Consider the following 26,605-nt stretch of genomic DNA (forward strand, 5'->3'; position numbering starts at 1 on the left):
TTTATTTATTATTTATTTGACAGAAATCACAAGTAGGTGGAGAGGCAGGCAGAGAGAGAAGGAAGCAGGCTCCCCACTGAGCAGAGAGCCCGATGTGGGGCTCGATCCCAGGATCCTGGGATCATGACCTGAGCTGAAGGCAGAGGCTTTAACCCATTGAGCCACCCAGGCACCCCTAAATTATTCAATTTTTAAAACCAATCTGTAATGACTGTCTTGAACTAGATGGGTAAACCTCAAGGTTTTTAAAACTCAAACTAAAGTCAATATATAGCATGAATTTATAGTAAAATATCAGAATGCTAGTGATTAAACAAGACCTAAATCAGGGCACTGTTCTATTGTAGTGATACTGTATAGTAACTACATAAAATGAGAAATTGTCTACTTCATATGAATATTATTAATGACAGGACTTTTTTTTATTAAAATGGAAAGAATACAAATAGCTCATATCAATCAGTAAAATACAGTAGTGTTCAGGCTTTAATATCAACATTAAATCAAAGCCTATGGATAGAAAAGGGAAGAGATTTAAGAAATTTTAGGAGAAATAAGAAAATATCACTAAACTTGTTACTCTAAGTTACAGACACCTGCCACAGGCAAAAAAATTAAATAAATAAAATGGCAATTAAGTTGATTGCAGTACTTTAATATTGTAAAGAAAACTTATTAAAATACAGATTTTTAAAAAATCTTACATTCTTGACAATATAGCATCACCTACCTTTCTAAAAATAGTACGGGTAAACACAATTGCAGAAAATGTATGTTAATTAGTGGTACAATACTATGGATTTAAAAACTCTGAAACACTCCTACTATCTGCTGCTTTGAAATCAGATTATGGCCTGGAAATTATGTCAGGTTGGTTCCCAAATGGAATATTGGGTCCCAGGCCAGTATTAGTAAACTTTGCCTATTTTGACACAACTTCTCCATCAAAGAAAGCATAAATCACAAAGAAAAAATTTAACCAACCAATTATTTGAGATATCAAGAAAGGAAAGGAAATCAGTTTTGTAAAAACACTTTTCCCTCTTTTTATAAGCTTCTTTATTTACTCCGGATAGTTAACATAACAGTGTTCAATAGTGAAGTAAGCAGATTTTACACTCACTATTACTGCACGGATAGAAAGCCATATGCATTTTTGTTTTTATAAGTCATCTCAGATCACTGCAATATGGCACATGAGAACAGAGATTCAGAGGCACAAAGTTAATAAATACATTTAACATTGTCAAGCATTCAAAAGATAAATGCAATCATGTAGCAAAAAAAAAAAAATCAGTTTGTAACTTTGACCTTTCCCAAGGATGTGAAGAATCTTTTCATGTGTCAGAAATCTCTATAGCAAAGATTCCTACGAGAGAGAAAAAAATTGCAGATTAATAAATTTAATAAATTTAAGATTTCACTGATGTACAACATGTATTCTGACATTACTTTGTCAATACTTAAAAAATTTTTTCCCAGCCTCTGTGAAGGAAAACATAAACAATGTATTTTTTTCATTCAGCTTTCATAAACTGTGATATATCCATAACATGGAATAATATTCAAAAACAAAAAGAAATGAACTATCTTTTTCAAATTTTTTTAATTTAAATTCAATTTAGTTAACATATAGTATATTATTAGTTTCAGGGGTAGAGTTTAGTGATTGATCAGCTGCATATAGCATCCACTAGTCATTGCATCAAGTGCCCTCCTTAATGTCCTTCACCCACTTACCCCATCCCCCTACCCAGAGCCCCTCCAGCAACCCTCAGTTTGTTCCCTATAGTTAAGAGTCTTTTACGGTTGTAAATACAACTTGGATGGATCTCATGGGCATTGTGCTAAATGAAAAAATCCAATCTCAAAATGTTATACACTGTGTGTGATTTCATTTATATCACAGTCTCAAAATGACAGAATTAAAGATATGAAGAACAAATCAGTGTTTGCCAGGGAGGAGGAGGAGAGGAGTGTGACTATAAAAAGGTTATCACAAGAGGGAGCAAATTCCTTGGTTCTGATGGACAATACAGTATGGTATTCTGCTTGTAACTGTGGTAGATGAGTCTTATAAAAAAAAAAAAAAAAAAAAACCAACTGCACACACACACATACATATGAGTGTATGTAAAAATGAAATCTGAATAAGGCCTATGGCCTAGTTAATCATTTTGTACCAAAATCAATTTCCCAGTTTATAAGATATTGCCATTGGGGAAGTTGGGGTAAGGATATGTGGGATTTTCTGTATTATTTTTGCAACTATTTGTGAGAATGTAGTCATTTCAAAATAAAAAGCGTAACAAAGCAAACAAAGCTGTGGTGCGGACATACAAGGAAATACTGCTCAGCAGTTCAAAGGAACATGCAACAAAATCTGATCCATACAACAACCTGGATATATCTCAAATATATTATGCTGCATGGAAGTCAGCCACTAGAGGATATATATGTGATTCCATTTATAGGACAACTTTGAAAAGTTAAATATATAGGGGCAGTTAACAGATCAGCGGTTGGGGAAAGTAAATTAAATACATTGACTGTTGTCTAGGTAATAGGTGGCAGTCAAAATATACAATTTAAAACTAACAGCAAAAGGCTAAGTAAGAAAAAGAGAATTAATGGCACTCTTTAAATTATTAAGAGGAAGGTGACTACTATAATAAAATACAAGCCTTGAATATCAAAAGAAATGACCAAAAGCAAAGAATAGCCAAATTGAGAAATGCAGTAAATGTCACACAATAAACACAGTTATCATAAGATAATATGACAGAGTTGAGACCAAATTTTAAAGTCATATCAATAATGTGAAAAAGCTTACCTCATCCACTATTTTAAAATGGCTCATAAAGCAAAACTTAAATCCATACTATAAATAAGAGAGATACTTAAAATTCAGTGACTCAGAAGAGCTAAAAATAAAGAGATGGACAAAGATTTGCAAAGCAGATGGAGACCTTTAGTACCTCTAACTCTAATACTAGACAAGTAGACACCAAGCCCCTCCCAACTCCAAAAAATTAAATGTATTGGAAAGGCACACTTCATAAAATCCACATTCCACAATGAAGATATGGCAGTTCCGAATATCCATGCAGCAAACAAAACAGCAAACTTACATAAAACAAAATTTATAGGAGATAGATAAAGAAATAAAAACAATAATAACAGGAGATTTTAAAGCACCATTCTTAGTAAAACAGGTCAAGTGAATAAAAATTAAGAAATGACATACAAGAACTAAATAAAATTAAAAAGGTAAATCTTTTATATGTATATACACACACACCAGAAATATATACCTTGATAAGAAAAAATACATCTTTTCAGGGGCACATGAACTATCCACACAAATTCATCATGTAGTAAAGTACAAAGAAAACATCAGTAGTTTCCACAATAGAAACATTATAAACAATACTCTCTAATCACAATGCAATAACACTAGAAATTGAAAAATGAAATGGAAACACAAAAAGCTCTTCTAACTGGAAATTATAAGATTTTCTATCAAATAACTCTTGGGTAAAAGTGAAAACACAAACAGAAATTACAGAACTTCTAAAAAAATGATAATAAAAACAACATATCAGAATCTATGGGATACATTTAAAGTAATGATCACTGGAAAATTCATAATATTTCTATCAATAAGAATGAAAGAATGGTATAAATGAATTAAATTCCTAACTTAAGATACTGAGGGAACAAAACCAACTAAGTAAATAAAAAGATAGCAGAGGAAAGAAATAAGATAAATAAAACCATAAATTAGTAAGATAAAATAAATCAATAAATCAAAATGCTGTTTCTTTGAGGCAATAAACAAAGTAAACAAGTCACTGGCTATGGTAACAAAGAAATAGAAGAGGAAAGCACATATCTACAATTAAGAAATGACAATGGGATATAGCTATTTATAAAAAGGAAATTTAAAAATTCATAAGATGGGGCGCCTGGGTGGCTCAGTTGGTTGGGCGACTGCCTTCGGCTCAGGTCGTGATCCCGGAGTCCTGGAATCGAGTCCCATATCGGGCTCCCAGCTCCATGGGGAGTCTGCTTCTCCCTCTGACCTCCCCTCTCATGCTCTCTCTCTCTGTCTCTCTCTCTCTCTCAAATAAATAAATAAAAACTTTAAAAAAATTCATAAGATAAAGCATTGGTTACTTCTGTGCAAATAAATTCAAAAACTTAGAGAGAGGCACCTCATGGCTCTGCCTCCAGCTCAGGTTATGATCCCAGGGTCTCAGGATGAGTTCCATCTTGAGACTCCAGTGGGGAGTCTGCTTCTCCCTCTCCTTCTATCCCTCCCCCATTCATGTATACATTCATGCTCTCTCTCTTTCAGTCTCTCAAATAAATAAAATCTTTAAAAAAATGATCCTAGAGAAAATAGATTATTTTTAGACAAATAGAGATAAAAAGCTTAAAACAACCCCCCCCCCCCAAAAACAGAAAAATTTATCAAGGAAGTATACCTCACAAAAAAGAAAGAACCAAGGCTGTGTGGTTTCACAGGTGAACCCAAACAAATCCTTAGAGATCAGATGATCACAAACTACATAAATTGTTTCAAAGCACAGTAAGTGAAAACTTTCAAATTCCTTTTTTGCAGCAAATATAACACTGATATCTAAACTTGCTAATAGAGTACAAAGAAAAAAATTATAGACCAATATCACAAATATTGATACACAAATCTACAATAAAATATAAGTGAACATTAAGAATAGAATACATTAAGACCAAGTAAGGTTTATACCATAAATTCAAAGATGGTTCAATATCTGAAAATCTTTTCAAATAATTCACAAAGTAACAGTTCTAAAGAGAAAAACCATATCTCTATAGATGCTGAAAAAGCCCTTGAAAAAATTAAACACCCATTCCTAATAAAATATAAAATCTTGAGAAAATAAAAATGGGCAGATATCATAAAACATTTATACCTCAGTCCTAAAGCCAGCATCTTACATTTACTTGACAAACCCTAGAGGCATTCCCACTTAAGGTCAGAATCAAAACAAGGATGCCCATTTTCTCCACTACTGTTTATCACTATTCTGAGGATACTAGCTATTGCAATTAATTAGAGAATATAATTCAAGAGATAAAAATAGGCAAAGAAGAAATAAAACGATCTCTTTTTTGCAGATGACATGATAACATATCTGGACTGCCCTAATGAGTCAATTATAAAACTTAATGAAACAATAAAAAAAATCTAGCACAATAACGTGATGATAAATTAACATGCAAAAATAGCATTTTTTGAAGAGAAAATGAATGGGGAGAAAAAACTAAAGATAAACTATTTAGGAATAAACTTAAGAAATGTTAAAAACCTATATAAAGAAAACTGGCAACTCATTTTTTAATTAAAAAAAGCTTTTGAACTTTTGTAGCAACATGGATGGGACTGGAAGAGATTATGCTGAGTGAAATAAGTCAAGCAGAGAGAGTCAATTATCATATGGTTTCACTTATTTGTGGAGCATAACAAATAGCATGGAGGACAAGGGGAGTTAGAGAGGAGAAGGGAGTTGGGGGAAATTGGAAGGGGAGGTGAACCATGAGAGACTATGGACTCTGAAAAACAATCTGAGGGTTTTGAAGGGGCGGGGGGTGGGAAGTTGGGGGAAGCAGGTGGTGGGTATTAGAGAGGACACGGATTACATGGAGCACTGGGTGTGGTGCAAAAACAATGAATACTGTTATGCTGAAAATAAATTAAAAAAAAAAGCTTTTGATTTTATCTATTTATTAATTATTATTCTTTTTTTTTAAAGATTTTATTTATTTGACAGACAGAGATCACAAGTAGACAGAGAGAGAGGAGGAAGCAGGCTCCCTGCTGAGCAGAGAGCCTGATGCGGGGCTTGATCCAAGGACCCTGAGGTCGTGACCTGAGCCGAAGGCAGAGGCTTTGCTTTAACCCACTGAGCCACCCAGGTGCCCCTATTTTTTATTATTCTTGAATGACACATGTGAGTTTGAAAAAATGGAAAGACATCCTTGTTTTTTTGGTTAGGACAGCTCAACATTACCAAGATGTCAGTTCTCCCCAAGTTAATTTATAAATTTAATGTGATTCTAATAAAAATTCCAATGGGCTTTTTAAATTGGAGCTAGATAAGCTAATGCTACTTTCAGATGCAACATTCTAAGTTTTTGTTGTAGTGTTCAATGATTCATTAGTTGTGTAATATGGAAAACAAACTCACATGAAAATATAGGCAAATACTTAAAAGGAAGTGCTCCTATAGGCGCTAGATTATCGGTATGCTGGAGCTGGCTCACAGCTGATTGTAAATATTCAGAAATTTTGTGAGCTGGGAGTTAAACTAGCTTGGTAGCTTGTAACTGTACAATATATTTATAGAATATGTAGAATTGTGTAATCACTATATTGTACACCTGAGACTAAGATAACATTGTATGTCAACTACACGTTAACATAAAGAAAGAGAAAGAAAGAAAAAAGAAAACAAGAAAGAAAGAGGAAACAAACAAAGTGGCTTCCTGGCCACAGTGGGCATATTTATACCACTGAAATTGGCAAATGCTACAAATCAGGGCTTCTCCCTTCCCTTCCTCAGAGAACCAGTTTACCAGCAAACCATCAAACTAGTCCTAAAAAATGAAAAATATTACAAAGGCTCTATAATTAAAATAGTGTGGGATTTGAACATAAATAAACCCAAAGGAACAGAAGAGAAAGTCCAGAGAGAGACTTGAATCACTTGGACAAAATATTTTTACTAAATTATCTTTGAAAAACTGGTTAGTCGTTTGGAAAAAAGTAAAATTAGACCTATTTTTCATACCATATACAAAATAAACTTTAAATGGATCAGAAATCTAAATGTAATAAGATATATATATATAAAACTTATATATATAAAACTTATATAAGTACTAAAACATTGAAACTAAAAACACTGATTTTCTCTGTTATCCATCTGGGTATTAGAAAAGATTTTTCTAACTATAAACAGAAATTGGATGTTTAAAATATATTTAAAAACTTGACTACATAAAAACAGAAACTTTTCCATGTAAAAAATAGTTTAAGTAAATTCAAAAGAAAAGTGACAAAATGGAAGAAAATATTTGCAACATATATCAGTAATAAAAAGTTAATTTCCCATTATTCTTTTATAATGTGAAATAAATCTATTGTTGCTCATTAAATATGTTAGCAGAAAGCAATGTGATTCTTTTCTCAGCAAAGTCAATGGGGGGTGGGGGTGGGAGGATAAAGATAATAATTTACTTTCTGATAACATTGAAAAATTCATGTACTAAAAGTAAAAGTGAGAAATAAAAACTGCTTTGTAAATCCAAAAAAAAGTTAATTTCCCACATTTACAAAGAAAATTTAACAAAAAGAGAACATTCCATTAGAAAAATGGGCAAAAGAAATGGCCAATTAAAAAAAAAGATATAAAACAGCCCTTAAACATATGAAAAGATATTAAAATTCACTCATAAAAAGAGAAATGCAAATTAAAACTACACTGAAATACCATTTCTTACCCACCATACTCACAAAAACTCAAGAACTTGACAGTATACTCTGCTGATGATGCTGTAGGGAAACAGGCACTTTAAACCATAGTTGGTGGGAATGAAAAATACTACAACCCTAGCAGAGGGGGATTTTGGCACTATTTAACCAAACTATACACATACACATTTACCCTTTGACCCAGAAACCCTGCTTCTAGGAATTTATCCTGAAGATATACCTCCACCAATATGAAAATACATTCATTATAGTCTTATTTGTAATTGCAAATTGTTGAAAACTACCTAAATGTCCAAATATAGGAGGTCAGTTGGTTAACTATAGTATGTCCATAAAATGGAATACTATGCAACCGTAAAAAGGAACAAGGGGAATCTGTATGAATATAAAGTGACTTCTAAAAGAAGTGAGAAAAGTGTAAGAAACATATATAGTATGCCACCTTTTGCATATGAAAAGAAAAATATAACTGAATGTCATTATATAAACCATAAAGCAATATGGGGGACATGGGATGGAGGGTATATAGGAGAAAGTAAGACTTCTCTGGTTATTACTTTTTGCAGAGTTTTGACTTTAAAAGCATATTAATCGACATATTCAAAAATAAAACTAAATCAAGGAAAAAAACTAGGAAGGGGAAAAATGAAAAGTGAAAGCAAATTGAAGTAAATGAAACTAGTGTTATTTTAAATGCATATCATAATCACAGCAAAAGGGGAAAAAAGGAATTAATCTAAGTAATTTTTAAGCTCAGTATTTGACTGTATGCCCTCAAGATTTATGCAGAGTAGTATATGGAGACAGGAATTACAAATAGATCATGAACTTTAATGTTGGTCTATTTAATGTAGTGACATAGGTGAAGAAATTTCGAACCTATTTTAGATGCACTCTGGGATTGAGCAAAAGAGTAACTACGTACATATTGTTGATAAACACAATGTTGAGCCAGGGTTCTCACTGTAGAAGAAAGGACATACAAATACAAAATGGAAAAAAGAAAGGAAGAAACCTGGTGAGATGGTTTGGAACTGGAGGTATTTCAGGTTTTTAAAATGTGTGCGTGTGCATGTGCGTGTGTGTGTGTGTGCACCCATGCATGCATGGAAAGAAAACATATGTAAAAGTGTGAGTAAATAAGACAGCAAATATGTTGTCTCAAACATAGAGAAAGCAAATGGAGTAAAATTTTAATGATGAGTATGGGTAAAAGGTGTATAGCTGTTCTGTGCATTATTTTATTTTTATAACTTCTTATGAGTTTGAATTTATTTCGAAATTCAAGCATTTGTACAAAATTTGTGACATATCAGAATATATCTAAAATATTTTCCTCTGAAAAATAAACTGCTTTCCTAAAGCATAAGCATTTTATGGTGCTGTAATTAATATTTTGTTAATGTAAGCATATGGAAAAATTTAAGTTTTAGAATAAGAAGAAAATTACATTTTAAATATATAACTTATATAAACATTAGATAAAGATCTTTAATTTTAGCAAATTTATATAAAACTAATGATCCAAATACTTCACTTTTATGTCTATATACTTAATGATGTAATTGTGTTTAAATAGCACTATTAATGATAGATTGATTTGAGCTTCCTTACTTCCTCAAATATTCTATATGGTCTCCAGAGAATGGATCCTTGAACTACTTACTCTTCTAATGATCGATCTAGGCCTCGGTCAGGAGATCGATGGTGAGCACGTTCTGGTGAATGACATTTTGTATTTGGCTTTATTGTAGAACTCATATGATAAGCATTACTTGAGTAATTCTGGCGGCGAAGTTCTTGTACAGCCCTTTCCCTGAAGCAAAATAGTGAGGCTTTTAAATTTTATATCCAGTGATGTTACTAATACCATCATAAAACTGTAGTTCAGTTCATACTTTAAAAGCTATCATGAAATTATCAAACTCTGTTGTTATGTAAAAACAACAACAATGCTTTCCAGACTGAACACTGCATAGAGACTAACTTACCTTTCAAAGCGCTCCGTCCCTAGCTGTCGTTTGGTAATGTCTAAATCAGCTTCCAACTGTGTTACAACATTTCTGAACTGGGCCACATCTCTACTCTGGATGGCCCTGTGTTAAAAAAAGTATGAGTGACAGCTGATTAAATTTAAAATATGGCTAGGACTTACCACATTAAACCATGTTGGCAATGGTTGCTCAGTAGGAACCATGCCAGACTGTGATTTTTATGGATGTATTAGTACATCTAAAATATGCCAATTTTAGAAGTAGTAAATATGAATATAACCTACTTGAAAAGGCTAAGCTCTCTCGGTCCCATTCAATTAGTTAAACCTTCTCTGTTTCCCTATGTTTAGATGGGTAATATTATCTATTATCTATCTATATTATCTATTTTTTAAAGTACTTTAAGGTATTATATACAAAGTAGTATTATAACCAAATAACCATTATTAGTCCTACTATATATATTTATTAAATCAAGTGTCTTGTATATACTTATAATGAAATTTGATTCATGAAATTTATATTTGCATATACAAACTGTATACATATACAAACTGTAAAAAACAAAATCTCTCAATTTAACAGGATCCTCCTTAGAGCCAAACAATGCCTCAAAAACTCTGTGTTAAGGCACACTATCATAAGGAAGATGGGGAAAGCAATGAATGCTGCTTGCACAGAACATTCTATCCTCTTTGCCTGCCAGACAGCACTGTTGACTGCTGAAATCTAAACTTTAGAGATTAAGAACATAAGAGTTTATTATGCTTACCAGTTCTAAGTGATCGTACATTCTAAAACAAAATGCATCCCTAAAGGAGAGGGGGTTGGGCATATTTCACCAAGGTAGATTTCCAAATACCAGCTTGAGAAAGTGATCCTGCAGAACCAGTTGAAGATATTACAAAAGCCCAGCTACAGTGACTGAAAAGAATGACTCACAGCTGCCATAACCTGAAAATAGTTTCTCAAGGAAACTGGCCCTGGCTTTGCAACCCTTCCTCAGTCAGGGGGATCCTGACTGATTCCTGAGACCATGATTCCTATCCTTCCCCCCAGGTCCCATGCTCAGATGGGAGGACAGAGTTGAGGGGATGAAAAAGTGTTATAGATGGGACAAATAACAATAGAGGCTAAGGGTCCCCATCAGTTTTTGTGAGGGGTCACCAGGTTTCATAATAAAACATTCACTGTCCAGGCAGGCATTTCTACTACCTCCTAGCCAAGGGTCTTGTAATAAGATGGTAATGGAGCTAGGGATGCTTAAAAAAACAAAAAACCCAAAGTCAGTGCTCTAAGGGAAGTCTTCAGTATTCTGTGAATATAAGAGTTCTTCCAGGTACCCAGTATATACTTTAGGTGCATAAGGAAATACTAAGTGACAAGTCTAAATACTCAGCAGCAATCCAGGTGGGTCCATAAACAGAAAAATTCCTCTGGCTTCAGTAGTGCTCAATTTTTTCCCCTAAAAACCTGTTATAATATTTCTAAAAGGTAATGTTTTAGGTCAGACATTCTATTATATCCAAAGCTCTTTTGGAAATAATCAAAAAAGATGGTTCAATTTAAATTTAGATAAACATATAATAGAAACGAGTACTAAATCTTAGGCAAATCACAGTATTTCTGATTCTCAGTTTAATTAATGGCAAAAGATGGGCACTAAATTGTCTAAATTCCAGCTGTTAAATTCTACTAACCTATAAAGTATAAAAAAAATTTTAAATACGAATTCATGCTACTGTATTGTTAACCAACTCACATTTTATTTTCTGCCAAACAAAGGTGTTCTTTAAGAAGCTGAATTTCAGATTCTTTTTCTTGAAGTGCTATCTGAGACTGATATTCTTTGTCTCGATTGGCCACCAGCAAAGCTTCTAGATTCTGCATGGAGATTCTCTCATTTGTCATCTGACTCCTGAGGAGTTCTATTTCAGAGCGAGCAGAATCTAACTCATTCTCCATCTGTATGATAATAGGAAGATATCTATACTTATTCCCATTCATTTAACTGATCTATTATCAGAGACTCATAAAATTTCTATATAATGTTATAAATTGACAACTGCTTTTTAAAAAGATTTTATTTATTTATTTGACAGACAGAGATCATAAGCAGGCAGAGATGCAGGCTGGGGGTGGAGGGAGCAGGCTCCCCGCTGAGCAGAGAACCCGATGCGGGGCTCAGTCCTAGAACCCTGAGATCATGACCCGAGCAGAAGGCAGAGGCTTAACCCACTGAGCCACCCAGGAGGCCCCCTGACAACTGCTTTTAATTTCTTAATTAGAAATTATGTCTTCCTTCTTACCAAACACACACACGCGCACACACACACACACACACACACACACACACAGTATCACTTTCTTCAATTCTCTGATCATATAAAAAATTCATTAATTTAACACTTATTAATAATCCCAAACTGCAAAGGATTTCCATTCCCAGAATTTATATTTTTTATATATTTCTGCAAGACTGACATAGTGCTATACATGACTACTGTTTTGTCCTAAGTTAGGTGAGTTACAAACAGCTAACTACCTTGTAGAATATTATTGTCCCTCATAGTTAAGGAAGATAAGGAGCTGCACATTCCCTCTCTTGCATAAACCTGTGGAAAGCTTAGTTTTTTTAAGGTTTTCTTGAGTCTCAAAAATGCTCTGTAAGCCAAATGTTTCTTCAAAAGGAGGAAAACCAGATATTGCTTTTTAGAAAAAAAGTGTTCTTTATCTCATAATACACATTATAATAAATTATAGATGTATTTAAAAAGTTAAATGTGAAAAAATAGAACTTTAAGAAAAAAGAATTTAATAAAGATGAAATTATGAGGGAGGAGTGAGCAGATAGAGGAAGGACTGTCTATATTAGACACAACTAAGAATGATGTATAACCATATAAAAAATAAACATAGCAATAGTCAATATAAACCTAACCAAAATTTGGAAGGAAACAACTGGAAGAATATAAACTCAGTTTGTATGGTGACAAGTGGTAGCTACACTTGTGGTGAGCACAGCATTTGTATAATCTTATTGAATCATTACATTGTACACCTGAAACTAATTAAAATTTTGTGTCATCTATACTCAAGGTTTTTTTCATTATATTCAATTAGCCAATATATAGTACATCATAAGTTTTCGCTGTAGTGTTCAATGATTCATGAGTTGCATATAACACCCAGTGCTCATCCCAACACCTGTTCATATTTTTAAAAATTTATTTTAAAGAAACTCAATAAGTAAAATGGTTAAATCTTATACTAAAAGGAACTCATATGAATTGATGAGAAATATGAACAAATCATATGAACAGAAGATTTACAAAATATAACTCATTAGTAAACATATGGGGAAAAACTACCCTTACTAATAATCTAATAAATACAAAATGAAACTAGATGCTATTTCCAGTCCACGGTTTCATAATCTTAACACTACTGACCTTTTGGGTTGGAAAATTATTTGGTGTAGGGAGGTGTCTTATGTGCTGTAGGATATTTAGCAGCATACCTGGTCTCAACTCATTAGAGGTCAATAGCATCCTCCTACCCCAATTGTGACAATCAAAACTAACTCCAGGGGCACCTTGGTAGCTCAGTCAGTTAAGCATCTGACTTAGGATCTGGTCATGATCTTAGGTCTGGAATCGAGCCATGTTGGGCTCCATGCTCAACAGGGAATCTGCTTCTCTCTCTCCCTCTTTCAGATCAATAGGATGGAATAGAAAACCAAGAAATGGACCCTCAACTAATCTTTGACAAAGCAGGAAAGAATATACAATGGAAAAAAGACAGTCTTTTCAACATATGATGTTGGAAAACTTGAGGAAATCCTTTTAATCTATTTTTTTCTGTTGTGGCTTGTGCTTTTGATGTGGATCTAAGAAAGCATTACCTAACCCAAGGTCACAAAGATTTACTTAATGTTTTCTCATTAAGAGTTTTATAATTTTAGCTCTTACATTCAGGCCTATAATCTATTTTAAGTTAATTTTTGCATATGGTATGTGGTAAGAATCCAGCATTATTCTTTTCCATGTGGATGTTCAATTGTCCCAGAACCATTCATTGAAGAGACTATTCTTCCCTCATTAAGTTGTATTGGTATCAATTTTCTGAAAATCATTTGAGCACAAATTTAAGACTTTATTTCTGGATTCCCAATTCTGTTCCACTGGCTTGTATGTCTTTCTTCATGCTGGTATTACACTACCTCGATTACTGTACTTCTGTAGCCAGTTTTGAAATTGGGAAGTGTTAGTTCTCTGATTTTATTCTTTTTCTTCTCTCTCTCTCTCTCTCTCTCTCTCTTTTTTAAAAAGATTTTATTTATTTGAGAAAGAGAGAATGAGCAAGGGGGAGGTGGAGAGGGAAAAGCAGACTTTCTGCTGAGCAGGGAGCCCAATGTGGGGCTTGATTCCAGGACCCTGAAATCATAACCTGAGCCAAAGGCAGATGCTTAACCAACTGAGCCACCCAGGCACCCCAGATTTGTTCTTTTTCAGGATTGTTTTGGCTACTCTGGGGCACTTGAACTTCCATATTAATTTTATAGCACCTTGCGAATTTCTATAAAGAAGCCAGCCGGGATTCTGATAGGCATTGTATTGAATCTATAGATCAATTTGGTGGTAGTACTGCCTTTTTAACAATGTTTAGTCTTCTAATCCATGAATACAGAATGTCTTTCCATTTACTTAGGTCCTCTTTAAATTTTTTTTAGCAATGTTTTCTAGTTTTGTAAAGTACAAGTTTTGCACTTCTTTTGTTAAAATTACACCTAAGCATTTTATCTCCTCTTGGTGCAATCCCTTTTGATGCAATCTCATCTGATGGAATTGTTTTATTTTCATTTTTTTGGATTGTACATTGCTTGTATATAGAGATGTAACTGATTATTGTATATTGATATACAATATACTTGGCCTGCCAAGTTTCTGTGGATAGATCTGCTGTAAACCTAATTTGTCTTCCCTTATAGGTTAAGGACTTTTTTCCATTGCTGCTTTCAGGATTCTTTCCTTGTCTGTGTATTTGGTGAATTTGACTATGATATGTCTTGGTGTAGGTCAGCTTTTGTTGAATTTGATCAGAGCTCTCTGTGCCTCTTAGATTTTGATGTCTGTTTTCTTCCCCCAATTAGAGAAGTTTTCAGCTATAATTTGCTCAAATAAACTTTCTGCCCACTTTTCCCTCTCTTCTTCTTCTGAGACCCCTGACACAAATGTTATTATGCTTTAAGGAGTTACTGAGTTCCCTAAGGCTACATTCATGATTCAATACTTTTCCTTCCCTCTTCTTTTCAGCTTTATTATTTTCCATAATTTCATCTTCTATATCACTGATTTATTCTTCTGCTTCAGCCATTCTCATTCTCATTGCATCCAGTCAGTTTTGCATCTCAGTTACAGCACTTTTTTTTTTTTTTATTTTGGCCTGACCATTTCTTAGTTTTTTTATCTCCACAGTGAAGGAGATAGTGTGACACTTTTCTCAAGCCCAGCTAGTATCCTTATGATTGTTGTTTTAAACTCTGGTTCAAGAATCTCACTTATATCTGTTTTGATTAAATCCCTGGCCATTACTTCTTGTTCTTTCTTTTGGGGTGAATTCCTCAAACTTGTCATTTTGTTTAGGTCACTTTTTTGTGTGTGATTTTTAAGAAAGATTGTTACATTCCTGCTCCTGAGAGTAATGGCTATGTTAAGAAGAGGTCCTATATGTGCTGGGCCTGGTGCTTCAGGAGGTGTTTCAAAGTGTGCACTCTGCTGTTGTGTATTGGCTGCTCTTTCCCTCAGGTCAGTCCTCTGCAGAGCTTCTTCTTGCCTGCAGTGGGGGTGTCTGGACCTTGTCCACTCTTGCCAAGTTTTAACCGGGTGTGTTTTGGTCTGCTTGTTAAAAGAAGAAGGATTCTATTTTCCTTAGACCTGAAGCTTTGCAACACTCTATGACTTGGTGTGTGCAAGGGGTTTGTGCTGGTCTTTTGGGGGAGAGGCCTGCTGTGCTGATTTTTAAGCAGATTTGCCCTAGTGGAGATGCACCTGCAGGGCACAAAGGGGTGGGTCTTATTTTAAGCAGGGCCAGCATCCACTGGGGGGTGTTCTGTTGCTGTCAAGTTGGTCAGTGCTAATGGGTTTGGCAGGGGGTGACGCCACTCTCTCTCTTGACCCCAGGCCGGGGAGTTTCCACCGACCACTCTTCAGGAAGCCCTCACAGAAGAGCAAACAATCTCTCCCCTTGTGTCCCCAGCTTTCATCAGATTGCTGCCTGTCTGTGTCTGATCTGTCTGCCTGCCAGAGTACTCATGTGTTTTATCTCAGATGTGCAGCTAGGTTCAAAACTCCAAATTTTAGGGACCTACACTGATCTGCTGGGGGAGGGTCTTGCCATGCTGTTGCTGGTGCTGGCTTGTCCCTGAAAAGCAGTTGCATGACCACGCAGTGGTTCAGAGTTTATGTTAAAGCACAGCAAAAAGCTAGCACCTAGGTTTGCTGCCCTTAACCGTTTTCTTTGTTCCTATGCCAGTAAACAGGGCAGCACATTGGTGCCTGCCAGCTCTTTTGTTCCCAGAGAGGCCATGCCACCCTTCCCAAATGCACTCTGAGAAGAAGAAATGTTTCTCCCTGTGGGACCCAGGGGATCCTCAAACCATACTGCCTGCTCCTGATGTCTAGCCTCCTTCCTCACTGGAGCACTGCTAAGCCCACCAGTCATTACTGTGACAATGGCACAGGCTTCTACAACTTCAGACTTTGAGCACCACTACTTGTGGTAGGCAGCCCCTCTCCTTTTCCCAATCAATAGTTTTGAGGAATAGTTTTTCTTGTGCAATCCCTTGTGTGCTGCTTTAACTCTTTCTCTCTCTCTTTCTCTCTCACCCTTCTCTCTGTGATCAGGGCTCCCACTTCCCTGCAGCACCTACACTTCTTTTCTCCCTCAAATCAACTCTCTGTAACTCCTATTTTCTACCTCTACATGTGCAGTTTGTTTTACCAGTCCTCAGGTCAATTTCTTGGGTATTCGGAATGATTTGATAGTTATCTAGCTGTGTTCGAGAGATGAGACAAGCTTATGGCCTCCCTATTCCTCTACCTTAACTCTACAGGAAACCATGTTTAAAGAAGTAAAGGAATGTATGATGACAATGTGTCATCAGTAGAGCTTAATAATAAGGATATGGGAATTATGAACTGTTCTCAAAGGCAGTTTCTTTTGCTTGCTTTATTTACCTGTAGATGAGTCACACTTTCTTGTTTCTTTGAAAGTCAAATTCTTGTCATTGATGAACACTGGACATTTAAGATTCTATATTATAACAACTCTGAATACTGATCCTCCCCATGTCAGGAGTTATTGTAGTCCTTCATTGCCTTCCTTCCTTTCCTTCCTTCCTTCCTTCCTTTCTCCCTGCCTCCCTCCCTCCCTTCCTTTCCCTGGACAGTTCCCATGAAGTCTATTTCCCTTGCAGTGTACAACTTCTGATGTTATTCCTCAGGGTATATGCATAATCACTCTGACTCATTTACCATCATTATGTTTACAGTCTCTCTAAACCTTTCTATTGAGATGACAGTGGATTTAGTCAGGCTATCTTTGATTGTCTCTCTCCTTGATCTTCCTGTTAAGTTTCTAGCTGTCTGTTTCTATTGCTATCATCTAAATGCTAGTCTCCATTAATTGTTGACTAACTGCTCTATTGATTTCACAATGGCCTATGGGTATAAGTTGCTTTACAGTCTGATCCAATTAAATTTGGACTCCTTTGCCAGATGGTAGGGATAAGTCTTTAAGGCTTGCTCTAACTCCAAAGGGGAACTCTTAGCTATCACTTTCCATGGTTCTTTATTAAGCTTCTAAGTAGCATATTGTTTTGCTTCTTGTTATCATGAAGTTACTAGTTTTCTTTTAAAAAAAAGTTTTATTGCATGACTAATTGCTGAAATCCTTAGGATGAACTGGATAATGCAACAGTTGCCCTTCTGGGTTTAGGTGTTGCTTCTTCATGGAATCCATGCCTGAATCTCTGGTATACAACTTTTACATGCCTCATTGAACTGGTCCCAGTGGTATTTCACCTTTTAGCCTTTGCACTCAAGTTATACTTTCTCTTCTACTTGGCAGGGCAACAATAATTTGCCACATTGACTTCTAAAAGTGGTAGGCCTTAGAGCCACAGCAGCAGCACATGTGCATCTCCTTGCCATGATTTCCAAATGATGACATTCACTTCATCATCTCAGTTCTATGGCTGATATCAAAGAGAAGACATTTCTGCTACATCATGCTCAGAACATCTGCCCAGGAGAGCACCACTAGTTTCTTTGTAATTGTGCTTCATAACTTTCTGAAAGCTTTCTGACTATATATGCCCAAATTCCCACTTCTGGGAATGCATCTTAAGAATATAATGCAAAATGTGATAAAAGTTTTATGTAACAAAATAATACCTTGTTGTTTTATACACAAAAAAAAATCTGAAAAATTTTTACTGCCCAGCAATAGGGAAGTAGTGAAAAGTAGAATACTCAATTTAATATGCTACTATTGCAAATATGTAAATGAACACAAAAATCTGGCTAGGAAAAGAAAAGAGCTTGAAGAAAATATAACAAAACATTTATAATAGGAGAATGGTTCTCATTCTAGTTTTAGGTTCTGAAATTCACTGTAGCCTAAGAAGATTATTATACTTTTAAAAATCTTTTGTTTCATTAAAAATTATATGAGATTCTCCAAAGCATATTTCATATTATTCTTAAGAAAATCATCTACAACACAAGTATTAATTAAAGAACATTAAAGGATGTATATTTGGAATTCATATTCTTGACATTCCTCTTAAGAAGAATTAGATAAGAGAGATATACTGTATTTATTTGAAAAATAGAAAACTAATGCCTGGGTGAATTGGTATGGTTATACATACCTCAGTGTTGGGGAACATCCTTATAAATATGTGACTACCAATTGACCTATGAACTGGACCTAAATACTCAAAGACTCCCTACCCTCTCCCCTGTACCTGAAATGTGAGTTCTATTTGTCTTTCCCACTCCCAGAGGCTGCTCCAAAGACACAGAGGTGGTATATTGATACAATGTTGAAAACACCCACACAGTATATGACTGAATTCAGTTAGGACCTCTTTATAAATGTTTAAGATTTGATAGGTTAGTACAAGGATCCATTCATCCTTCTCCTGTCCAAGACAAGCCTCATATGTAAGTTCCCTTTGCTTAATAAAACTGCCACCTATCAGTCTGGAGTAGCTTGTCTCTTTTTGTGGTCTCTCTATGTGCTCTGAGTACAGGGACTATTTTCAAATTACACCTAGAAAGCTTCTAGGTGGGTTATAAACCAAAACTCAGTAAATAATTTTTTTTAAAGAAGAAAAGTAAACTAAGACTGTAAAAGATTCTAAAATTCCTTATTCTAGTGCTTTAAATAATTTCACTGGAGAATGAAGATAGATATATGTATCTTTTCCCCTTAACCTCTACTTCCTTGTTTAAAATCATCTGAGTGATTCCAGGAATACAAGGCTGGCTCAATTTTCAAATATCAATCAGTATAATCTATCATAACAACAGGCTAAAGAAAAAAAATGCGTATATTAATTGATGTAGAAAAAGCATTTGAAAAAAATTCAATACTCATTCATGATAAAAACTCTCAGAAATACGGACATAGACAGAAATATCCCCAACTTAATAAAAAGCATCTACAAAATTCGACAGATAACTGTATGCTTAATGGTGAAAAACTGACTCCTTTTTTACCCTAAGACTGTAATAAAGCAAGAACTTTCACCACTCTTATTCAACATAGCATTAAAGTACTAACCAGTATAATAAGGCAAGAAGTAGCATAAAGATTGAACATGAAGAAATAAAATCCTTATCTTCAGATAACATGCTCGTCTATGTAGAAAATTGCAAAGAATCTACAGAAAAACCACTAGAACTAGTAAGTGAATTCAGTAAGGTCACAGAATATAAGATAAACATTCAAAAATTCAAAAAAATTCTTTCTGATAAAAGAAATCAAAGAAGATCTAAATAAAACATGCCATATTCATGGATTGGAAATCTCACTACAGTAAGGATGTTAGTTCTTCCCAGGTTTAATGTGATTCCTATCAAAATCCCAACAAGATTTTTTATGAAAATAGATACAGTATCCTAAAATTTATATGGAAAGGCAAGGAAACTAGAATAATTAAGACAATTTTGAAAAAGCAGAGTATAGTGGACAAATTCAGTCTACTTGAAAAAAAAATCAGTCTACTTGATTTAAAGACTTATTATATAGCTATGGTAATAAAAATTGTGTGGTATTAGGGAAGAGACAGACACATAGATAAATGTAAAAGAATAGAAAAACAAGAAATAGGCCCACTCTGTATGTCCAAGTGATTTTTCACAAATGTAAAGAATCAATTTAATGATTGATTAAATCAATCAAATTAGGGAGTAATTTTTAGAAAAAATACTATGACAATAGTAAGCTACAAACAAATGGTACTGAAACAATTGGACACCCATAGGCAAAAAAATGAAGCTTGATGTAAACCTCACACCTTATGTAGAAACTGACTCAAAATGGATCATGGCATTAAATGTGAAACATAAAACTATAACATTTTTAGAATAAAAACTAGGAAAAACCTTTAGGATTGAGAGCTATGCAAAGAATTTTTAGACCTAAAACCAAAAGCACAATCCATAAAAGGAAACTGATAAACTGCACATTACCCAAACTTAAACTTTGCTCTTAGAAAGATGCTGATAAGAAGATGAAAACACAAGCTACATACTGGGAGAAAATACCTACAAAACCACATATCTGATAAATAACCAGTACCTAAGATATATAAAAAATGCTTAATATTCAACATTAAAAAAGTAAATAATTCACTGAAAACATGGGCAAAAGATACAGAGAGCTGTTTCACCAAAGAAGATATATAAATGGCAAATAATCATATAAAAATATGGTCTGCTTCATTAATTTAGGAAAATGCAACTAGACAATGATACAGCACTACACCTATATCAGGATGGTCAAAATAAAAAATAGTGACACCACCAATTATGGACAAAGATGTGGAAAAACTGATCACTCACACATTGTTGGTGGGAATGCAAAACGGTATAGACTGGGGGAAACAGTTTGTCACTTTTTTAAAAAATGAATTATGCAACTACCATATAATCCAAAAGCTGCATTTCTGGGCATTTAATGAGAAATGAAGACAAGTTTCACGCAAAAACATGTAGACAATGTTTACAATGGTTTTATTTGTATGATCTAAAAACTAGAAATAACCCAGGTATTCAATGCATGAATGGTTAAACAAACTGTGTTACACCCAAAGCACAGAATACTGCTTAACAATGAAAAGGAATGAACTACTAATACACGTAACAACCTAGATGACTCTCCAGAGAATTATGCTGAGTGAAAAAATCCAAGCCCCAAAAATTACATACCATATGATTCCATTTATGTAACATTCTTGAAGTGATAAAATTAGAGAAGGGAAGACTAGATTAGTGGTTGCTATGCATTAAGGGGGTGGGTAGGGATAGAAGGGAAGAAGACAGGGCTACAAAAGTGCAACATGATGTATCCTTGATGGAAATGTTCCATATCTTGCCTGATTCAATATCAACATCACACTTGTGATGTTATACAATAATTTTACAAGAGGTTATAATTGGGCAGACAAGGTAAATGATACTTTGTATTATTTCTTACAATTGCATGTGAATCTATAATTATCTCAAAATCAAAATTTAATTTACAAAATTATTTGATTGTAGCCTATACACATAGCTGAGGAAATGCAAATGTAAATAAGATGGTCCCTGCACTTGGAACTCTAGCTTAAAATGGGGGTAAACATATATACATAAATAACTAACTTTTAAGGCAAAAAATTTATGTCAGGAGTATTTTAAAATACAGTTAGACTTAGCCTAACCACTTCACAACCACTAGGATAGCTATTATCAAGAACAGGGAAAGAAAAAGCTAAAATATAATAAATGTTGGCAAGGATATAGAGAAACTGGAACCTGTGTGTGCTGTTGCTGGGAATGTAAAATGATACAGTCATTGTAGAAAACAGTACAAAATTCCCTCAAAAAATTAAAAATAGAATTGCCATATGATCCAGAAATCCAGCTTCTGAGTATAAATCCAAAAGAATTGAAAGGCCTTGAAGAGCTATTTGTAAACTCATTCATAGTAGCATTATTCACAATAGCTAAAACATGGAATCAACCCAAGCGTCTATGATGAATAAATTTTTTAAAATGTGGTATATTGAGGAATTAACTGAGGATTTTGGAGGGGTGAGAGGTTGGGTGAGCTTGGCGGTGAGTATTGTGGAGGGCACGTACTGCATGGAGCACTGGGTGTGGTGCATAAACAATGAATTCTGGAACAATGAAAAGAAATTTAAAAAATAAATAAAAATTAAAAAAAAGAAAAAATGTAGTATATTCATACAATGGAATATTATTCAGCCTTAAAAAGATAGAAATTCTGTAATACAACAGTGATAAACCTTGAGGACATCATGCTAAGTGTAAAAAGCAGTCACAAGGGGCGCCTGGGTGGCTCAGTGGGTTAAGCCGCTGCCTTCGGCTCAGGTCATGATCTCAGGGTCCTGGGATCGAGTCCCGCATCGGGCTCTCTGCTCAGCAGGGAGCCTGCTTCCCTCCCTCTCTCTCTGCCTGCCTCTCTACTTGTGATCTCTCTCTGTCAAAGAAATAAAATCTTAAAAAAAAAAAAAAAAAGCAGTCACAAAAGACAAATACTATATAAATCCACTTACATGAGATACTTAGAGTAGTAAAAACCATAAAGAGAGAAAGTATAATGATGGTTTCCAGGGGCTGGGGAAAGGGGAAAATAAGGAGTTATTGTTTAATAGATATAGTTTCAGATTTACAAGATGAAATGAGTTATGATGGTGAAGGCTGCACAACAATGTGAATGTATTTAATACCAATGAACTGTACACTTAAAAATGGTTAAGATAGAAAAGGTTATGCAATATGTATTTTAAAATAAAAGAAAAAATAGAAAAAAATACTATGAGAATAGGAAGCTACAAAACTTGAAGTAAACATCCTTAATGGTTAAAAATTCATATAAATCACTTCCAAGTTTATATATTGTACTTCTACGGGTAATGAATTTAAGGCTTAAAGAAAATTACTGGTACCACTACTGGTATATACCCTACTCGGTCATGGTGTATTATTATCTTAATAAGCTTTGAGATATTTCTGGCATTTCATCTTAATATTGTTTCATTTGCAATGACATATATTACTTTTCCAATTTGAAAACAGCAAGTAAAAAAATATTTTTAAAGAAAAAATTGATTTTTTTGAATTTTTACAGTGAAAATATATTCATGAGTTACTTCCATCATTAAAAAATTCTTGTTAAAATAAGAAAAATAATTTAAAGGAAGACTCAGAAAATCCTTGCATATACCACTTCATTAATAAAATATTAACAGTGGATTCTTATAGAAATCAACAGACTCATGATTCTTAAATGCATCATATCCTCCTAGCGAATAGTAGACTAACAAAATCTAAAAGCTGGAAATGTAAAGACCAAAATTTGTTGACTTTTTAAAAAGTTTTAAAATTCTAGTTAGTTAACATTCAGTGTAATATTAGTTTCAGGTGAATGGGATAGTGATTCAACACTTCCATAAAACACCCAGGGCTTATCACAATAAGTGCACTCTTCAATCCCCATTATCTATTTAACCCATCCCCCTCACTACCTCCCTTCTGGTAACCATCAGTTTGTTCTCTACAGTTAAGAGTCTGTTTCTTAGTTTGCCTTTTTCTTTTTTTTCCCCTTTGCTCATCTGTTTTGTTTCTTAAATTCCACATATGAGTGAAATCATATTGTATTTGTCTTTCTCTGACTTATTTTACTTAGCATAATGCTCTCTAGCTCTATACATGTCATTGCAAATGGCAAAATTCCATTCTTTTTTTATGGCTGAGTAATATCCTATTGTATATATATTCCACATCTTTATCCATTCATCCATTGGTGGACACTTGGGCTGTTGCCATAATTTGGCTGAGACACATACGGGGGTGCATATATCCCTTTGATTTTTATTATTTGGGTAAATTCAATTACCCTGTGCAACTTGTATACATATTCCTTTAGGATCCAGGCTCCAGTGATCTCTCCAGATACAACTCTAGCCACTTTCACCTGTGCATGCCATTGTAAATCACATACTATTCACTCGAGAATTCATTTATAACTCCATACCATCGTCTATGTTGTTCTCTCTGAATAGGATGCCTCCTCTCTTTTGAGCTCAGTAGTACATCCTTGTGAAGTTCTCCCTGACACACATAGACTGATTAGGAATTCCCTCTCTCAAACCTTGAATATTTTTTATTAGTATAACATTCATACCAAACAATTTGTATCTCAATACTGGGAGGTCCTCAAGAGCAAGGACCTTTTTCTTTTTTTTTTAAAGATTTTATTTATTTATTTGTCAGAGAGAGAGAGAGCGAGCACAGGCAGACAGAGTGGCAGGCAGAGGCAGAGGGAGAAGCAGGCTCCCCACAGAACAAGGAGCCCGATGCGGGACTCGATCCCAGGACGCTGGGATCATGACCTGAGCCGAAGGCAGCTGCTTAACCAACTGAGCCACCCAGGCGTCCCTTCTTTTTCTCTTTCTTTCTTTTTCTTTTTCCCCCTTTCCTTTCCTTTATTCTTTCCCTCCCCTTTTCCTTTCCCTTCCTTTCTTTTCTTCTTTCTTTCTTCCTTTCTTTCTCTCTTCTTCTATTTTTTTTGAGTATATATGACACATGATGTTACATTAGCTTCAAGTGTATAACATAGTGGTTTATCAACTCTATTATGTTAGATTATGATTAGTAGCTACCACCTGTCATCATGCTATCCTATTACAATACCACTAACTACATTCCCTATGCTATACTTTTTATCACCATGACTTATTTATTCCATTGCTGGAAGCCTGTATCTTTCACTCTCCTTCACCCATTTTGCCCACCCCCACTCCCACCCTTCCCTTCTGGCAACCATCACTTTGTTCTCTGTATTTATGGGTTGGATTATTCATTTGTTTTATTTTATAGATTCTACATATAAGTGAAATCATTTGATATTTGTCTTTCTCTGGTATATTTCACTTAGTATAATATCCACTGGGTCCAACCCTGTTTTGAACATTATGTTCACAGTGGCAAGCACAATGTCAGTATATACAATCAAATGAATTATAGCTTAAAAGAACCCACCCAGTTAAATAAATTTAGCCTAAAAGAATATCATTAAAGTTATAATTTAGCTGAATAAACCCCAACTTCACAGTTCTTTGCTGATTGCTATGTTAATGTGTTTTATAATTCTTCTGGCTAAAAGTAAACGTTACATACTTAAAGAAAAAGTTTCTGTTACTTTCTTTAATTGTTGGAATACAGCTGTCAACAATTTATATTCTGGACTTTAGAAATAAAATCTAAAGTTTATAGACATGGTTTGATGTAATATTTTATAAGAAAGAGTTTGATTTTCTAAAATTGTAGTAACTTTATAATAACAATAGTATTTTAAAAAAACATTTAAAAATGTATTACATACCATTTCTATTTCTTGATCTTTGGCAACCAGCTGTCGATTAAGAAGTTCTTTGCTTGAGTCAAGTTTAATACAAAGTTCCCTTGTGGAAGATAAATCTGCAAGGGCAGACACTTTTTCAAACTGAACCTTCTGAAGTTCCTCTTCCATCTTTACAACAGATTTGTGTAAGGTAGAAATCTGGGACTTATAAGACCTTTCGGCATTTAAGTGCTGCAAGGACAAAATTATTATTTTATATATCTGCATACATATATATACATTTTTTTAATTTGAAAAAACTAAAACGTGGAAAAGTGGGGAAAATCTTTTGATGGTTCACTTTGATTATAAGGAACTTTATATAATATAGGTGGTAATAGTATACACAAAAACACCCTGGGAAAGACAAATTTGACTTTCAAACGTCTGTGTATAAAATCCACCAGCAAGCTGGTCAACTGGTCATTATTTTAATGTGTTTAGTAAACAACTTCCCCCCTCATAAAAGTCTCAACCTGAAAGTTAGTTGAGATACATACATGTTTGGTTTGCAGTTCTATTTTTACCACAGTTTCAATTATTCTATAAGATAAACATTATTGTTGTTAAAGATAAAACGTTAGCCAACACTGTTTCACTCACAATACCCATTTTCCAATTCTTAAATGGCATGTTCACCTAAATCATAATATCATAAAATGAGGACTGATATCTCTCTGGTACTTATTAATAACTCTAAGGGAAAAAGACTCTAGACTAGAATAAATTAAGGATTAATCCACATTATGGGAAATAAGAGCATGTTTTAAAAATTGCACGATGAGATTCAAGTTACATAAATGCTTTTAAAAGTTCAAGATAATACCACCCTATTTTTTGTTTCAGAGAAATATCTTACATAAGTACACTGCCACCTACAGAGAAGTTTTTGCTATTATGTGAAGCTGACAGAACTGAGAGACAAAGAAATTTTCCTGCTTTTAAGAGTACAAAACACAAAAAAAATTGCTCCTAGAAGTTACTTGGCCACAATTCTGCCCCCTTTCCTTCCTCACTCATTCTTCAAACAACCTTCTATCCATCTACCCACCCATCCATCTATCCGTCCATTTCATATTTTTTAGTATATTCTATGTTCCAGCCGATGTGCTTAGATGCATATCCAGTAATAACCAAAATAGTCTCTGTTCTCATGACACTTCCAGACTATGAGGGAGCCATACATCAGTCAAATAATCACACAAATGACTATATAAATACATATTAACCAAATACTTCTTGAGAAAAAAAGTATATAACAAAGTAAAGTGATCTAGACTAAGAGGGTCAGAGAAGACAGGAAAGCCTTCTCCGAGTAAATGACACTTGAGTTGAGATCTGAATGGTGTGTAGATAGATATACAGT

General features: G+C 34.4%; 1 protein-coding gene across 3 annotated transcripts in view; it reads right to left on the bottom strand.

Annotated features, from left to right (window-relative positions):
* Positions 1 to 805: 805 nt before the first annotated feature.
* The window catches only part of LOC111155933 (testis specific 10), a 124,355-nt gene continuing 98,555 nt past the window's right edge, over positions 806 to 26,605 (bottom strand). For all 3 annotated transcript variants that reach the window (XM_022516416.1, XM_022516414.1, XM_022516415.1), the window contains 5 exons: positions 25,222 to 25,431; positions 11,300 to 11,502; positions 9,535 to 9,639; positions 9,210 to 9,359; positions 806 to 1,369 (listed from right to left, as the gene is read on the bottom strand). In XM_022516416.1, coding sequence (XP_022372124.1) covers positions 1,345 to 1,369; positions 9,210 to 9,359; positions 9,535 to 9,639; positions 11,300 to 11,502; positions 25,222 to 25,431 — 693 coding nt within the window. In that variant the 3' untranslated portion in view covers positions 806 to 1,344. The remainder of the gene's footprint in view (positions 1,370 to 9,209; positions 9,360 to 9,534; positions 9,640 to 11,299; positions 11,503 to 25,221; positions 25,432 to 26,605) is intronic.

The sequence above is a fragment of the Enhydra lutris genome, unplaced genomic scaffold (genome assembly GCF_002288905.1).
Source record: "Enhydra lutris kenyoni isolate GAN:26980312 unplaced genomic scaffold, ASM228890v2 scaffoldscaffold44, whole genome shotgun sequence".
NCBI classification, from domain to species: Eukaryota; Metazoa; Chordata; class Mammalia; order Carnivora; family Mustelidae; genus Enhydra; species Enhydra lutris.